The 18279-nt window shown below is 36.2% G+C and overlaps 1 protein-coding gene across 2 annotated transcripts in view; it reads left to right on the top strand.

The window, feature by feature from the left end:
• SPART (spartin) overlaps positions 1–17042 on the top strand; it is a 39307-nt gene extending 22265 nt beyond the window's left edge. For both annotated transcript variants that reach the window (XM_082602106.1, XM_082602105.1), the window contains exons 6-9: positions 2697–2891; positions 3923–4081; positions 4159–4249; positions 16452–17042. In XM_082602106.1, coding sequence (XP_082458232.1) covers positions 2697–2891; positions 3923–4081; positions 4159–4249; positions 16452–16725 — 719 coding nt within the window. In that variant the 3' untranslated portion in view covers positions 16726–17042. The remainder of the gene's footprint in view (positions 1–2696; positions 2892–3922; positions 4082–4158; positions 4250–16451) is intronic.
• The last annotated feature ends 1237 nt before the right edge of the window (positions 17043–18279 follow it).

The raw sequence follows: 18279 nt of genomic DNA, 5'->3' as shown, positions 1-18279 counted from the left end.
CTAACGCTGAGGAGAGATCTCTCCAGAGATTTCAAAAGAACTGTTGGCAGTGCATCATTTGAAAACGAGCCCAAACTACCTTCTGGTAACACTGAGAGACCTTCTTTACTACTGGGACCTTAGTGTCTTCAGGCTTGTAACTCTCTTCCTTTTCATCCTGTATCCTCAGGGCTAGAGTTCTAGCAATAGCCCTAAGAGTAACATTAAAACTATTTAACTGCCAATCAGAATACCTGTCTCCTTATATGCTTTTTAATAGGTAGCATGAAAAACAGCTAGCTCACTGCATACTTAAGGTACAAGCTACAGAGAAAGGTGTAAGAAATATCCAAGATGTACTGCAGAAAAAGTTATCTGGTCTGTCAAGAAACTATTTCTACCTGACTCATGTAGGTTCTGTACAAAGATGAGTAACCAGGGATCTAAACTGAGCTCATTCACCTTAGCCCAATGATGAGTAAAGATCAGTAAAAGCTATAGTCTTATACTTTATGAATGTAAGAGGTGAAAAAAAAAAACTGCTTAAAATTTACACATGTAGAAAATTGGTTTGAGAAGCTTAGACTTACACTTTAAGAAGGCAGCTGCCACACATTTTAGATGGAGTGGAGTCTAATGAGCTAATTTGGGAGGACGTAGAAGATTGGTGGCAGTGGACTGAATAGTGGCCCCACTGGGTTAGGTTTGAATTAGGTCATTGTATGTCATCTGCCAACCTCGTATTTATTCAGCATTCATTCACTGCCTGCTATATCTCAGCATTAACTGGATATGTAGGACGCAGACATGGATAGAATAAATCTATATCTGGCATTACACATGCCGTTTAAAAGATCTTAATAGCTACCAATGAAATACTGTATTTCTGTATCTTCTATTGCAGCCTCTACAGTTTGTTTTTTTTTTTTTTTTTTTTTTTTTTTTTTGCGGTACGCGGGCCTCTCACTGTTGTGGCCTCTGCCGCTGCAGAGCACAGGCTCCAGACGCGCAGGCCCAGCGGCCATGGCTCACGGGCCCAGCTGCTCCGCGGCCCGTGGGATCCTCCCGGACCGGGGCACGAACCCATGTCCCCTGCATCGGCAGGCAGACTCTCAACCACTGCGCCACCAGGGAAGTCCCAGCCTCTACAGTTTTAATTATCTCTTCCGTGGTGATGTCTTGTTTTTAATTAACATCTAGTTTTTCTCTTTATTAGTCCTGTGACTTTTCATTTATCTCACTTCCACTTATTTTTCTGAAAGTCATCGATGGACTCCATCCCCCTTGTTTGATATAGTTTCTTTGTAAGATTATAGTCTACTTGAGCTCTCCTTTGTTCATTGTCATTTATTTTATGATTAGTTTTCCTTAACTTCAAGTTCAGCTGTTTTTCACCTAACACTTTTCAATCTATCAGTTAACTCTAAAAACACATAATTTTTTTCTTGACTAGACATCTTCAGTCCCTTTATTGTTATGTGAACTCCTGGCTGGAACCTGTTTGCCTGGGTTTGAGCCCTGATCCTCCGCCAAGGGTAGGACAGTGGGGATAGGGTTGGAGCCGGAAGTGGACATGTTGTCTGAAACAGGAAGAGAAACACATCAATTTTTCCAATCAATTACTACTTGGTACTTTTCATTCGCATTTTTAAATAAATGGGTATGGTTTTCACATCATTGGATGCCTGCTTACTAATGGGCTGAAGTAATTATATAAAAACCATGGCACAGATCTTGGAAAACATACTTAAGTATTTTTAAAAGCTCATTGTTTCAGGGTATAGCCAAAAAGGAGGAGATATTTAAAATTGTAACTCTCCCCAGGGGAGGGTAACACTTTCCTCCCCCTCTTAGGGAAAACTGTTCTCCTTGTGTTGGTTTTCTTGGTTCTCCCATCTCCTTCCCACTTCTCCTTTTCCCACATGCTGTCTGGCTCAAGGCCTTTTCCTTTCACTATAGAAGTCTCTGTCACCCTGCTTTCTCTCTGACAATCTCTGCTTCTTTCATTCTTGCTGCAAGAAGCATGAGCAAAGCAAAAGGCTAGGGCCTAGTCTCATGAGAAATAGCTAGAAATAGCTCAATCTTCTTTTCTTTTAGAGTTTTTCTTCTCCTGAACTTTTTGGGAGTTCTCATGTCTTTGTCGTTCAGGTTTAAAGTGCAAATTAAAAGGTGCTGAGATCAAGGGATTTGGGATTGAGGAAGGAGCAGAACCCCCTGCCTTATGTCTTTAGCCCCAAGGAAACAAGCAAAAGTTCTGCCTTGGTATTTGAGATATAGGTTGTTGGTGTATCTGTCAGCTTCAAGGCTTTGTGGGGGAAAAGTGGTGCCTGGACTAAGGCAAAAAGAACAAGGATACTGGGTCTTCTAGCCAAATACCATCGTAATGGCACCAAAACCCAAAATTAGTCCCTAACAGTAGTATACTGTGGTAAGTAATATATAGAGATGCCTACAAGTTGTAGTGACAGCATAGAGTAATACAGAACTGTTGTTGAGTGATATATGACCTAAGTATTGAAAGACAAATTTACTTAGAAAAGGTATATATTACAGGCAGAACACTACAAGTACAAAGTTGGCTTGAAAATTTATGGCATGTTTGGGATTTGAATATTGAACTCCTTGGTTTTTTTTTCCTGTTGATCAGTTATTTGTTAAAGGGCTTAAAGGTATAATCAGTCCTAATTTTGTGCAATTCAAAATTTTCCTTTAAAAAGGTGCTTCCTGGGTGAGTTGGGGTTTGGTTAAAGGTGCTGAGTTTACTGGCAAAGCCATCCAGAAAGGCGCTTCTAAACTGCGAGAACGGATTCAACCAGAAGAAAAACCAGTAGAAGTTAGTCCAGCTGTGACCAAGGGACTTCATATAGCAAAGCAGGCTACCGGAGGAGCAGCGAAAGTCAGTCAGTTCCTGGGTACAGTAACTTTAGATTCCTTTACTTTTTTTCAGTTAAATAAAAATAATCTCTTAGTCCAGGTTAATCTAAATCTCATTTAAATGTTTTAAATTTAAGAGTAAAGAATTAGGACAAAGCAGTTTTGCCTTTCTACTAATGGTAGAATCAGTAATCCAGCAACATCAACCTGAGAGCCTTAGAAATATTTCAGGCACTTGACACACCTACTGATTCAATATCTCCATTTTTATAAGATCTTTAGGTGATTCTTATTTGCATATTAAAGTCTGAGAAACACTGGTTAGGGGTTGTTTTGTTGTGTTGGAGAGAGGAGTGTCTGTGCATTTGAAAAGGAATGTATTTGCTATCCTTGAATATGACACATTCTTTTAAGGACAACTCACTGCATAAGCAGTTGAGAGTCAAGAGTGAGGGATGTATTGTCTTGAATAAAGCTGACTTAGTGATTCTGGTGTCAGCCTTCCCTAGTAATATGCCTCTAAACCCCTCTCCTTTGAGGATCACAGCTCTAAAGTTTGGTATTTTAAGATGGTCAGATAGCTCCTTAGAGGATTGTCATAAAATCTAGTAAGACTATCTTTTTGGTATTTGATATTCTTTGGAGTCAGATTTTTGGTTTGTTTACTTTTACATAGACTTAAATACTTTATTACTATTTCAGTGAGTATTTGCTGATAGGGAGAAAAAGTATGAATATGCTTAGCTGGAAAACATGATAGTTGGACCTACCAGTCTTGCATTGCAGATAGAAAAGGTGGATGGTTCTCTTCTAAGCAAATTGCCAAAAAGAACATTATATTTAAGAGTCAATAATCTCTACAAACACATCCTTAAACTAAGCAATAGCCTTTGTTTAAAAAGTAACCAGCCCTGTTTTCATTCTTTTTTAAATAGGAATGGTAACATTATACAGTAAAACAACTTTAGATGCTCATGGAAGAATTTTGCTAAGTGAGAGTGGTAAAATTAAGGGAAAAATACACTTTTTGCTAAGTTTTTTTGTTTTTGTTTTTTTATGGTTATATTAGTTGACGGAGTTTGTACTGTAGCAAATTGTGTTGGAAAGGAATTAGCTCCACATGTCAAGAAGCATGGAAGCAAACTTGTTCCAGAATCTCTTAAAAAAGACAAAAATGGGAAGTCTCCCCTGGACGGTGCTATGGTTGTAGCAGCAAGCAGTGTTCAAGGTAACATAAAGGTCTAAAACTTGAGGAAGATCTTTTTGCTGAGGGCTGGTTTTACTTACTTTTAAATGTATTTGCAGGATTTTCAACTGTCTGGCAAGGATTGGAATGTGCAGCTAAATGCATTGTTAATAATGTTTCAGTAGAAACTGTACAAACTGTCAGATACAAGTAAGTTGAATTTTATCATTTTAATGATGAAATCTCTTGTAGCATTTGTAAAACTCTAGGACAGTTAAAATGATTGTGTAGTTATTTTTATTAAGTATCTGATAAAACAGTTTTTTTCACTTGCTATTTTTAAGTAGGGAGAAGAATAAAGTTTTAGCAAATTAATAGTATTACTGTGACTTTGCCTTATATTACTGTTATAAATACTGGTTCATCATTAATGGAAAGAATAGGTTTAAGTTTTTTTTTTAATGCCTGGAATTTCTGTATGCCTTATTAACTGCATGTTCTTGATGGGTGATGTTTGCCTATAGTTTAGACGGGGAAAACTTGAATTATAATTAAACTATTGTACTTTGTTAATACTAGCCCCTTCTATATACAAAGAATGTTAAATTTTCACACCTTATGAATCTACCACTGTGCATCTGTATTGGAATAGACAGATGGTATGAGAAGATATACCATTAAGAAATAGACAAACATAGAAATGAATGATTTATTCAAGCTTATCTGATAAGTGGTATTAAAGATAAGACTTGAGAACAGGATTTTCTGATTTTAGCTCTTCTGTCTTTATAAGTACTAGAGGGCTAAACTTAAATTTAATATGAAGGACCTGAGTTGCTTTCTTAGCTATGAATTAGTTTAGATCTTAATATTTAATTTTATTTAGAAGAAAAAAAATAATGGTGTTCTGAACTCTTGGTTATTTGTATTAATTATTTACTCACAGCATTTGAGTTCATACTTATATATAAGACATTCTGTTCAGTGCTTTCCATGTGTATTATTTAATCTTTAACACTATTATCTCCATTTTACAGATGAAGAAACCAAAAGCATAGAGCCTTAAATACTTGTTAAGAATTGTACCCCTAGTAAGTGGTAGAGCTGGGATGTAAGCCAGGTCCCTCTGTCATGCAGTGTCAGAGAACAGTGCTGGGCCAACACTGCCCTTAATGGGATATCTGTGCAAGTTTAGTATCTAGAGTTATTTTCTCACACTACCTAGCATGTGTTTAGACTCCCTCCCACCACAATAAATTACCTTTGGTTTAGGAAATACTAACTTAATTTCCAGCCTGAGTTGATCTTATCTGCTCAGTCTGGGGCATGCATACCTTAGAATCAAAGCAACACAGCCATATCATCTTGGAGTGCCGATTTTACCAAAGGATTTGGAAAAGAAAATGCAGAGTAGATCTGAAATTTTGGTGGAGATGTAAAACTCAAGTCTCCCAGCTCACTTCCTGCTACTTGTGGCATTGACCTCTAACACTCTTTTTGTTATGCCTTTCAGGTTACATTGATGGATGAGTCCTAATTAGGAAAATAGTTTCTTCTTTTGTTGCAAGAGTAGGAGAAAGTCAGAAGTGTCTTTTAGACCAAAAGTGGGTTATTTGCAGATTATCATATGTTAGCACAGATAAATAGGCAGTCATATGATTAAGTAGGAAGTGCTTTATTGGGTTTGTCCATTTCCTACTTGAATGAAAAGAAAAAATGCTTACCTAAGTACAGTTAAGTGGAGCCCTGTTAAAAGGTTTGAGATTCACATAACGAGGAAGTACAGGTTTTGGTGTAGATTTTGTATTTCTTGTCCTTAGTGAGGGGAACTTAATATGATAAATAGGGTATTTTAACAGTGGTTCTGAGCTAATTGATTTCTGTTATGGTGTACATTGCTAGTTTTATCCTTTCCTCCAAAGATTCATGGAGTGAAAAAAAGCAGGTGAGAATTTAGTTAAGTAGGTTTGTATTTCCAGTTATAAGGGTACTTTAGTCTTAGCAGTAACTTAATCAGAAAACTTGGAAAGATGGGAGGGACAGTGGGGAATAACAGGTTTTGTCCAAGTAATACTGTTTTCTCACTTATGAATAATCTGGCTCAGAAGTAGAAATTGCTTTTTAGGGGAAGAAACTGCATGTATTAAACCAGTAATAACTCAGTGATATTTATCACTCAAGAATTGGAAAAGCTAGTTGTTCTTTCATTTAATTTAGTTCTCAATAATTTACATAAATTTATATTTATTTACATTTATGAATTTACATTTATTTACACTGAAAATTATTTGATAGAGTGAGCATTTGTGTTTTTCTGCTCTCATCCAACTGATGGTATATAGTAAAGAAAACATTATTTTTGGAAAATGTGTATTCTTATTGTCTGTGAGAAATTATTCCCCCAAGTAGTCATGTAACATTTTATGGAAAAACTCAAACGAACTTTTTGGCCAACCCAATATTATATAAACTTCTTTATCTGATTTCTGGTAGTATAAGCCAATACAGAGGATTATTGTTTTAATCTAGGCTATTTAAAGGCAGTTTGTATTAGAGAAGTATACTCTCCATGCCTTTTATGGTTTTGATTATGATTCAAGACTGTGTTCATTGATTATGAATGATTTACCTAAAGATCTATATAATTAATTACTCTCCTAAATTTTTAAGGTAAATGTATAAGAAATATTTATTAAGACTTTATTTTTTTGGTTACATTAATACTTTTGTCCTGTTTTAGATTTAGGAACATGAAGACCTACAGGAACAATGAAAAGCAATTAAGTAACTTTAAACCTGCTATATTTAATTGCAGTATAGTATCTATTAAATAATTCATCACTCTTCTACATAGCTTCTAAAGTTCACCTTTAAGCTCCTTTTTTTCCACTTTAAATTGTTTAGAGGAAAATAATATAACGTCAGTAAGTTAGGTGCATTTTTCTTTTCCCCTCAGTAATATTTTATCTTAGAACACATTTGTGAAGAATAAGCTTAGTAAAAATATTTTCCTATAAGAATTTACTCTTATAAGGTATAATATTTTATTGGTTTATTTAATGAACTTTAATTAAAATTCCCCTTAAATTTGCACTGGGTGAAGGGGCAAATTCAAATCCATTTGAGGGTATCTCCTTTGGCAGATGTCACGTTACCCAAAATGAATTCTGTATAACATCTACTCAGGAGTTATATAGGATCAGTCTAATCTTTTCAATATGGTAACTATACAAATATTTGAACACAATCATTATATCTTCGCTTATTTTTTCTTCTCTACTAAATACTCCCAGTTTAACAATTCCATATATAGTTTGAATTCCAGATCCTTCCTTCATCAGTGTTGTTCTCAAAATATGGAACCCAGAATTGAATCTAATATTCCAAAGGTCTTGTGACCAGATTAAATACAGTAGGGTTGCCTCTCTTGTTTTGGTCATATTTAGAATGTGATAAACGTGGCACAGAAGACAAAAGAGTATATCTTTATAGTAGCTGTTACTTTATTGGCCCATATCAAACTTGGGTTTTGGTTTTTTGTTACTTTTATTTATTTTTATACAGCAGGTTCTTATTAGTTATCCATTTTATACATATTAGTATATACATGTCATCCCAATCGCCTAATTCATCACACCACCACCACCACCCCCCTGCGGCTTGCCCCCCTTGGTATCCATATGTTTGTTCTCTACATCTGTGTCTCAGTTTCTGTCCTGCAAATCGGTTCATCTGTACCATTTTTCTAGGTTCCACATATATGCGTTCATATACGATATTTGTTTTTCTCTTTCTGACTTACTTCACTCTGTATGACAGTCTCTAGATCCATCCATGTCTCAAAGAATGACCCAATTTCCTTCCTTTTTGTGGCTGAGTAATATTCCATTGTATATATGTACCACATCTTCTTTATCCATTCATCTGTCTGTGGGCATTTAGGTTGCTTCCATGACCTGGCTATTGTAAATAGTGCTGCAGTGAACATTGGGGTGCATGTGCCCTTTTGAATTATGGTTTTCTCTGGGTATATTCCCAGTAGTGGGATTTCTGGGTCATATGGTAATTCTATTTTTAGTTTTTTAAGGAACCTCCATACTGTTCTCCATAGTGGCTGTATCAATTAACATTCCCACCAACAGTGCAAGAGGGTTCCCTTTTCTCCACACCCTCTCCAGCATTTGTTGTTTGTAGATTTTCTGATGATGCCCATTCTAACTGTGTGAGGTGATACCTCATTGTAGTTTTGATTTGCATTTCTCTAATAATTAGTGATGTTGAGCAGCTTTTCATGTGCTTCTTGGCCATCTGTATGTCTTCTTTGCAGAAATGTCTATTTAGGTCTTCTGCCCATTTTTGGATTGGGTTGTTTGTTTCTTTTTACTGTTGAGCTGCGTGAGCTGTTCATATATTTTGGAGGTTAATCCTTTGTCCGTTGATTCGTTTGCAAATATTTTCTCCCATTCTGAGGGTTGTCTTTTCGTGTTGTTTATGGTTTCCTTTGCTGTGAAAAGGCTTTGAAGTTTCATTAGGTCCCATTTGTTTATTTTTGTTTTTATTCCATTACTCTAGGAGGTGGATCAAAAAAGATCTTGCTGTGATTTATGTCAAAGAGTGTTCTTCTTATGTTTTCCTCTAAGAGTTTTATAGTGTCTGGTCTTATATTTAGTCTTTTAATCCATTTTGAGTTTATTTTTGTGTATGGTGTTAGGGAGTGTTCTAATTCCATTCTTTTACATGTAGCTATCCAGTTTTCCCAGCACCAGTTAGTGAAGAGACTGTCTTTTCTTCATTGTATATCCTTGCCTCCTTTGTTATAGATTAGTTGACCATATATGTGTGGGTTTATCTCTGGGCTTTCTATCCTATTCCATTGATCTGTATTTCTGTTTTTGTGCCAGTACCATATTGTCTTGATTACTGTAGCTTTGTAGTATAGTCTGAAGTCAGGTAGTCTGATTCCTCCAGCTCTGTTTTTTTCGCTCAAAACTGCTTTGTCTATTTGGGGTCTTTTGTGTCTCCATGCAAATTTAAAGATTTTTTGTTCTAGTTTTGTGAAAAATGCCAGTGGTAGTTTGATAGGGATTGCATTGAATCTGTAGATTGCTTTGGGTAGTACAGTCATTTTCACAATATTGATTCTTCCAGTCCAAGAGCATGGTATGTCTCTCCTTCTGTTTTTATCATCTTTAATTTCATTCATCAGTGTCTTACAGTTTTCTGCATACAGGTCTTTTGTCTCCTTAGGTAGGTTTATTCCTAGGTATTTTATTCTTTTTGTTGTGGTGGTAAATGGGAGTGTTTCCTTAATTTCTCTTTCAGATTTTTCATCATTAGTGTATAGGAATGCAAGAGATTTCTGTGCATTAATTTTGTATCCTGCAACTTTACCAGATTCATTGATTAGCTCTAGTAGTTTTCTGGTGGCATCTTTAGGATTCTCTATGTATAGTATCATGTCATCTGCAAACAGTGACAGTTTTACTTCTTCTTTTCCAATCTGTATTCCTTTTATTTCTTTTTCTTCTCTGATTGCTGTGGCTAGGACTTCCAAAACTATGTTGAATAATAGTGGTGAGAGTAGGCATCCTTGTCTTGTTCTTGATTTTAAAAGAAATGCTTTCAGTTTTTTACCATTGAGAATGATGTTTGCTGTGGGTTTGTCGTATATGGCGTTTGTTATGGTGAGGTAGGTTCCCTCTATGCCCACTTTCTGCAGAGTTTTTATCATAAATGGGTGTTGAATTTTGTCAGAAGTTTTTTCTGCATCTATTGAGAAGATAATATGGTTTTTATTCTTCAATTTGTTAATATGGTGTATCACATTGATTAATTTGCATATATTGAAGAATCCTTGCATCCCTGGGATACATCCCACTTTATCATGGTGTATGATGCTTTTAATGTGTTGTTGGATTCTGTTTGCTAGTATTTTGTTGAGGATTTTTGCATCTATATTCATCAGTGAGATTGGTCTGTAATTTTCTTTTTTTGTAGTATCTTTGTCTGGTTTTGGTATCAGGGTGATGGTGGCCTCATATAGAATGAGTTTGGGAGTGTTCCTTCCTCTGCAATTTTTTGGAAGAGTTTGAGAAGGATAGGTGTTAGCTCTTCTCTAAATGTTTGATAGAATTCACCTGTGAAGCCATCTGGTCCTGGACTTTTGTTTGTTGGAAGATTTTTAATCACAATTTCCATTTCATTACTTGTGATTGGTCTGTTCATATTTTCTATTTCTTCCTGGTTCAGTTTTAGAAGGTTATACCTTTCTAAGAATTTGTCCATTTCTTCCAGGTTGTCCATTTTATTGGCATAGAGTTGCTTGTGGTAGTCTCTTAGGATGCTTTGTATTTCTGTGGTGTCTGTTGTATCTTCTCCTTTTTCATTTCTAATTTTATTGATTTGAGTCCTCTCTTTTTCTTGATGAGTCTGGCTAATGGTTTGTCAGTTTTGTTTATCTTCTCAAAGAACCAGCTTTTAGTTTATTTGATCTTTGCTATTGTTTTCTTTGTTTCTATTTCATTTATTTCTGCTCTGATCTTTATGATTTCTTTCCTTCTGCTATCATTGGGTTTTGTTTGTTATTCTTTCTCTAGTTCCTTTAGGTTGTTTATTTGAAATTTTTCTTGTTTCTTGAGGTAGGCTTGTATAGCTATAAACTTCTCTCTTAGAACTGCTTTTGCTGCATCCTGTAGGTTTTGGATCATCGTGTTTTCATTGTCATTTGTCTCTAGGTATTTTTTGACTTCCTCTTTGATTTATTAAATGATCTCATGGTTATTTAGTAACGTATTGTTTAGCCTCCATGTGTTTGTGTTTTTATGTTTTTTTCCCTGTAATTCATTTCTAATCTCATAGCGTTGTGGTCAGAAAAGATGCTTGATATAATTTCAATTTTCTTAAATTTACTGAGGCTTGAGTTGTGACCCGAGATGTGATCTATCCTGGAGAATATTCACCGTGCACACTTGAGAAGAAAGTGTAATCTGCTGTTTTTGGATGGAATGTCCTATAAATACCAATTAAATCTGTCTGGTCTGTTGTGTCATTTAAAGCTTCTGTTTCCTTATTTATTTTCATTTTGGATTATCTGTCCATTGGTGTAAGTGAGGTGTTAAAGTCCCCCACTATTATTGTGTCACTGTTGATTTCCTCTTTTATAGCTGTTAACAGTTGCCTTATGTATTGAGGTGCTCTATGTCGGGTGCATATATATTTATAATTGTTATATCTTCTTCTTGGATTGATCCCTTGATCATTATGTAGTGTCCCTCCTTATCTTTTGTAACATTCTTTATTTTAAAGTCTATTTCATATGATATGAGTATTACTGCTCCAGCTTTCTTTTGATTTCCATTTGCATGGAGTATCTTTTCCATCCCCTCACTTTCAGTCTGTAAGTGTCCCTGTGTCTGAAGTGGGTCTCTTGTAGACAGCATATATATGGGTCTTGTTTTTGTATCCATTCAGCAAGCCTGTGTCTTTTGGTTGGAGCATTTAATCCATTCATGTTTAAGGTAATTATCGATATGTATGTTCCTATGACCATTTTCTTAATTGTTCAGGGTTTGTTTGTGTAGGTCCTTTTCTTCTCTTGTGTTTCCCACTTAGAGAAGTTCCTTTAGCATTTGTAGTAGAGCTGGTTTGGTGGTGCTGAATTCTCTTAGCTTTTCTTTTCTGTAAAGCTTTTGATTTCTCCATCAAATCTGAATGAGATCCTTGCCGGGTAGAGTAATCTTGATTGTAAGTTCTTCCCTTTCATCAGTTTAAGTATATCATGCCACTCCCTTCTGGCTTGTAGAGTTTCTGCTGAGAAATCAGCTGTTAACCTCATGGGAGTTCCCTTGTATATTATTTGTCATTTTTCTCTTGCTGCTTTCAGTAATTTTTTTTTTTTAATTTTTGCCAATTTGATTACTGTGTGTCTCGGCATGTTTCTCCTTAGGTTTATCCTGTATGGGACTCTCTGTGCTTCCTGGACTTGGGTGGCTATTTCCTTTCCCATGGTAGGGAAGTTTTTGACTATAATCTTTTCAAATATTTTCTCAGGTGCTTTCTCTCTTCTCCTTCTGGGACCCCTATAATGCGAATGTTGTTGTGTTTAATGTTGTCCCAGAGGTCTCTTAGGCTGTCTTCATTTCTTTTCATTCTTTTTTCTTTATTCTGTTTCACATCAGTGAATTCCACCATTCTGTCTTCCAGGTCACTTATCCGTTCTTCTGCCTCAGTTATTCTGCTATTGATTCCTTCTAGTCTAGTTTTCGTTTCAGTTATTGTACTGTTCATCTCTGTTTGTTTGTTCTCTAATTCTTCTAGGTCTTTGTTAAACATTTCTTACATCTTCTCAATCTTTGCCTCCATTTTTTTCCCGAGGTCCTGGATCATCTTCACTATCATTATTCTGAATTCTTTTTCTGGAAGGTTGCCTATCTCCACTTCATTTAGTTGATTTCCTGGGGTTTTATCTTGTTCCTTCATCTGGCACATAGCCCTCTGCCGTTTCATCCTGTGTATCTTTCTGTGAATGTGGTTTTTGTTCCACAGGCTGCAGGATTGTAGTTCTTCTTGCTTCTGCTGTCTGCCCTCTGGTGGATGAGGCTGTCTTAGAGGCTTGTGCAAGTTTCCTGATGGGAGGGACTGGTGGTGGGTAGAGCTGACAGTTTCTCTGGTGGGCAGAGCTCAGTAAAATTTTTATCCGATGGGTGGGGCTGGGTTCCCTCCCTGTTGGTTGTTTGGCCTGAGGCAACCCAGCACTGAAAACTATCTGGGCTCTTTGGTGGGGCTAATGGCAGACTCTGGGAGGGCTCATGCCAAGGAGTACTTCCCAGAACTTCTGCTGCCAGTATCCTTGTCCCCATGGTGAAACAGAGCCAGCCCCCACCTCTGCAGGAGACCTTCCAACACTAGCAGGTAGGTCTGGTTCAGTCTCCCCTGGGGTCACTGCTCCTTCCCCTGTGTCCCAATATGCACACTACTTTGTGTGTGCCCTCCAAGAGTGGAGTCTCTGTTTCCCCCAGTCCAGTCAAAGTCTGGCAATCAAATCCCACTAGCCTTCGAAGTCTGATTCTCTAGGAATTCCTCCTCCCTTTGCTGGACTTTCAGGTTGGGAAGCCTGATGTGAGGCTCAGAACCTTCAGTCCAGTGGGTGGACTTCTGTGGTATAATTGTTCTCCAGTCTGTGAGTCACCCACCCAGCAGTTATGGGATTTGATTTTACTGTGATTGCGCTTCTCCTACGGTCTCACTGTGGCTTCTCCTTTGTCTTTGGATGTGGGGTATCTTTTTTGGTGAGTTCCAGTGTCTTCCTTTCGCTGATTGTCCAGCAGCTAGTTGTGATTCTGGTGTTCTCACAAGAGGGAGTGAGAGCATGTCCTTCTACTCCACCATCTTGGTTCAGGACCTCTGTCCAAACTTGGATTTTTAAAAAATGAACCTTTTATTTAAAATCTGGACCTTTGTCTTATTTTTGGACAATTGATATTTGTACCTAAATAAAAAGTTTACATTTATTCTTAATTGCACTTTGTTGATTTTGACCCATCATTAAATCTATAATTTTGGCTTCAGATTTTGATGTGTGTCATATTAGCCTTCCATTTTGTGTCACCTGTAGATTTGAAAGACATGTCTTCTTTACATCTTAGATATTTTCCACAATGTTTTGTGGATAAAATCTGTTCACATGCTTACTGTAGCCTTTCCTCCTGACTGATCTTTCTCCAAGACCTAATGCTTAGTGAGATTGGTGGGTCAGCTGTCTACAAATCTCCTAACAGTATTGTCATTTCTCATCTTTCAGTTTTGTCTTATTAGATACTTCTTAGCGTGGTTGTCTTCCACCCCCATTCATTAAATATTGCTTCTGTCTAAGGTTTTACTCTGTCCTCTCTTTTCTGCTCTTTGTGAATTTCGTCTATATCTGTGGCTACAATTACCACCTGTATTTCAGCAACTCTCAAATCTATGTTTCCTCTTAACTTTTAATCTTCAGGCTCATACATCCCAACTACATACCACTACAGCCATTCAGTCCCTGAGTCTTGTTGTTTTTTATATTCATCCCTTTCGCTTCAGCCTCATAGCACTACCTTAGAATAGATTTTCATCATTTTTCATCCAGCTCACAGCTTGTTTCCTAACTTGTTCCTCAGTCTTAAACCTTTACAGTTAACAGTGCAACCTGTATTAGATCTTTCTAAAACATAAATTTGGTCATGCCATTCCCATTGATTTCAAGATAAAGTTTAAACTCCTTAGCTTCACCTACAAGGTCCTTCATAACCCATCTGCCTTTGATGGATAGACTAATAAGAAGCTATGTCTATTTTAAATATTTAAGGTTAATATTTCTAAGAATAGTTTTGAAGGTTGCATGTAAATTGACTTTTAGGCAGATTTATTAGAAAGTTGTGATTGAAATTTTGCTATAATTAGTGAAATCTGGAATCACTGCCAGTATGCTGTTTTGCTATACATTACTGAATGCACTGGAGAAATTTCAGAAAAGTCTCATTCAAATTGAAAATTGAATTCCATTGACTTATTTATAGCATTCTTTATATTCATTTTTTATTCTTAAATTGGTAGATTACTTAGTATATAAAATTTAATTTAATAAGCTCTAATTATAGTTAACTTGAAAAAGTAAGAATAAAAAATAAGCTTTATTTTTTTAAATTTTTGCTAGAGATAGGCTTTCTAGGAGTCTTTAACTGTGTAGTTTGAATCTGAATAAAGAAAGGAACTGAACAGTTATTTACCAAGCAAGAGAAGAGAGTAGGTACCTGCCAGGAATCCTGGTTTTAGGGCATATTGGGAAGCAGAGGTAATAAGTGAGGATATACTTAAAAAATAAACACAACTGCTGAGAAACATAAGGTTTGACAGATTGTAGGCTCTGCTGTGCCCTGGCTCTGATTAACATTAGGCAAAGGACAGAATGAGATATCATTCAGAAGCACAATAAGATGATTTCATATTTCTACACTGAAGTTGAAAAAAAGGACAAGCATGAATAAGCCAATAGAATCACAAGCCACTGTTTCAGGCCAGGCTAATAGTAATAGAGTACTTGTTAATTCAGAGGACAGATCCAGTGTTAGAAAAGATGTCCAGATATTGGGTCTCAGTGCATCTAGGAAACTTCAGTGTGTCCTGGAGAAAATTGTAAAATTTTGCCTCTTTCTTCTTGTATGTTGCTTAAGCAATCCTCTACTTGGGGAAATGTATGGACAAGAAAAGCTTTAAAAGCCTGGTACTTAAAAAAAGGTAAAGAGTAAAACAAGAAATAGGATAAGTTTTAGTGTCCTTGTATAAGACCTCAAGTTGTATTATTTTCTTATGGAAATGGTATTAAACACCATCAATGGTATTGATTATGGTCAGGAATAGCTACTTTTGTGTAATGCTTTGTAATTTCCCAAGCCCTTTGCTATACATATGAACTCAAGAAACTCTTAGATGGATAGGGCAGGACTTCCTCATTTAATTCATTCAACAAATATTAGATGTCAGGCACTGTTCTAAGTACTTAAGATACATTAATGAACAAAGTAAAGAGATCTTTCTCTAATGGGGTTTATAATCTACAGTAAGGCAAACAAAAAATATTCTAGTGAGACGAACAGTAAGCAAAACAAAAACAATGGGTGTAAAAAAATTCTATAGTATGTAGCAGACTAAGTTATAGAAGAAAGAAGTTTAAGGGGGAGATTGATTGGCAGTGGGGTAGGGCATGTGAGATAAGGCAATTAAAATAGGTTAAATGCTGAGAGGATAATAGCTGACTTGAAGAAGGTGAAGCAGTTAGCCACATGCATATCTGGGGTGAGAGTAGTCTAGGCAGATACCAGCCAGTACGAAGTTCATAGGGCGGCGCATGTGTGCTTGGTGGATTCAAAGAACGGAAAGAAGGCCAGTGAGTCTGCAGTGGGGTGGAGTGGAGTGAGGAAGGGTGTTGTAGAATCTCTGCTTAGAAACAAACTCAGATTCCAGTAGTTTGAAAGACTTAACCAAAGTCTAGTTAAGGTAGAACTCAAAACCATTTATAGTGACCTATAGTTGTTTCAGTTAGAATTCTCTTATATTTCCAGAAGAAGATAAAAAAGGAAATATTGACTGATTAACAACCTTTATTATAATTTACATTTTATTCTTCAGCATAAACAGTCTATTACATTAATCTCAGCCTCACTTTATTTTCACAGTGTTTTTGCTAAAGGAGAAAATAACAGCCTTGGCACAGTGTGATTTTATTCTTTACTGTGTTTTAAGTTATTAATTAAATTGAAACCTAACTTTTGATTTTGCTTTTGGATAACATGCTAATCATGTCACCTATTTAATACTAATTCAGAAGATCTTAATTTATATTTGTAATTTCATTGTATTTTCTCTAATCTTTCTTTTAAAGATATGGGCATACCGCAGGAGAAGCTACACACAATGCAGTAGATTCTGCCATCAATGTTGGTGTAACTGCCTATAATATTGACAACGTTGGCATCAAAGCAATGGTGAAGAAAACTGCAAAACAAACGGGACACACGCTGCTTGAGGACTATAAAATTGTTGATGATTCTAAGGGGGAAAATCAAGGAGGAGGCGCAAGTGTAAACATGAAAGGGGAGAAAGATGAACAGGGAGAGGCACTAGAGAAGGATGGGGCAAAGAAGAAAGATAAATGATAGAAGTGCTGTGAATTGTCTATACCAAAGCCTTACAGATGGATGCAATTTTATTAAATGGCAAATGTGGAGTTCCCCACAGATTAACCAGGATTTTTTAAATGTATTCATTCCTACAGAGTGACTGTTCCATAAGCTTTATGGCATGTATTCTACTTCTAAGGAAAAGAATCAGTATTCTTGCATCTGGCCTTTAGAAATACAGTTACATTCTCTGTGAGTTGATTTTTTTCTAAATGTGGCTAAAATATTTTTGCAGTTAAAATAAGACTAATAATAGATGTGCTATAAATCTCATTAAACCTAACGTTAAACTATTTTTGTATTTGCTGTCTTTCAGAAAGCAAAGTAGGAAATTATATATTTACGTAAAATTTGGCATTTAGTAACCTTAGTTATGTTTGTACTGGGAAGGAATGCTTTAAACATTGTTTCCTCTTTTTGCACTAATTGTGGATTTTTTTCTTAGGTGCTTGTGAGAATTTTCAGTGTGTAAGCTAAACAAAAACTATAACCCTAAATGAAAAGAATTCTTGTATAACATATAAAAGATTTTTTCAAAACAAGGAGTAGACTAATCATGAAAAATAAAATGAGGTTCTATAAAATCATTTGGTAGCTTATCTCTTTGTTAGGAAATGGAATGGTCTTTTTGATTTTAAATGAACACAACTAGGTTTTTTTTTTTTTTTTTTTTTTTTTTTTGCATTACGCGGGCCTCTCACTGCTGTGGCCTCTCCCGTTGTGGAGCACAGGCTCCGGACGTGCAGGCTTAGCGGCCATGGCTCATGGGCCCAGCCGCTCCGCGGCACGTGGAATCCTCCCGGACCAGGGCACGAACCCGTGTCCCCTGCATCGGCAGGCGAACTCCCAACCACTGCGCCACCAGGGAAGCCCACAAATAGATTTTTACGTCTTCTAGACTTAGACTGTTATTGATTTGTTAGGAGCCTAGGAAATTTGGGGGTATGGTTGGTATTGTATCAGAATTCGAAGTGATTATTATCAGCTTAATTGGACAGAAATGTAATCACTTTTACTGTGTCTACTTCTGTAAGTTTTGCCAAAAGGCTGAAATTTAATAAAAACTAAAATATAAACAGTTGAGTTTATGTATGATAAATAATTTTTATTTTGGGATTCAGTCATTGGAATTTTATATATTAAAAAGCCAATAAATTATTAGAAAGGTTTTACTCATAATTAAGGTAAAGAATGTGAAGACTTTAGGCTTTAATCCATGGTGGCTAGGCATAACAGTGTCCACTTTGGCAGAAGACAGGATATTCACAGACCTATAAGCTACAAATGTGTAAGTAAAATAGCTAATGGCATTTTATTTTATTTAATGATTTTAAAAGGTTGGTTTTGGTTTCTTAGTATAGTCCATTTTAACATTTCTGAAACTCCAATTGCTATTTAGTTTATTAGGCTTTATTTGAAACTATATAAAGAATGCACTTTGTGAATAAACTGTCTTTGATTTACTTGGCCTTATTCATGGGTTTGTATTTCAGGGACACAGAATTGGTGGAGCCTTTCCCTAGGGCCAAG

This window comes from Mesoplodon mirus, assembly GCF_964341445.2.
Source record: "Mesoplodon mirus genome assembly, chromosome: 17".
Lineage (NCBI taxonomy): Eukaryota > Metazoa > Chordata > Mammalia > Artiodactyla > Ziphiidae > Mesoplodon > Mesoplodon mirus.
The sequence above is the reverse complement of the archived record's forward strand: the minus strand, read 5'-3'. Positions and strand labels throughout refer to the sequence as shown.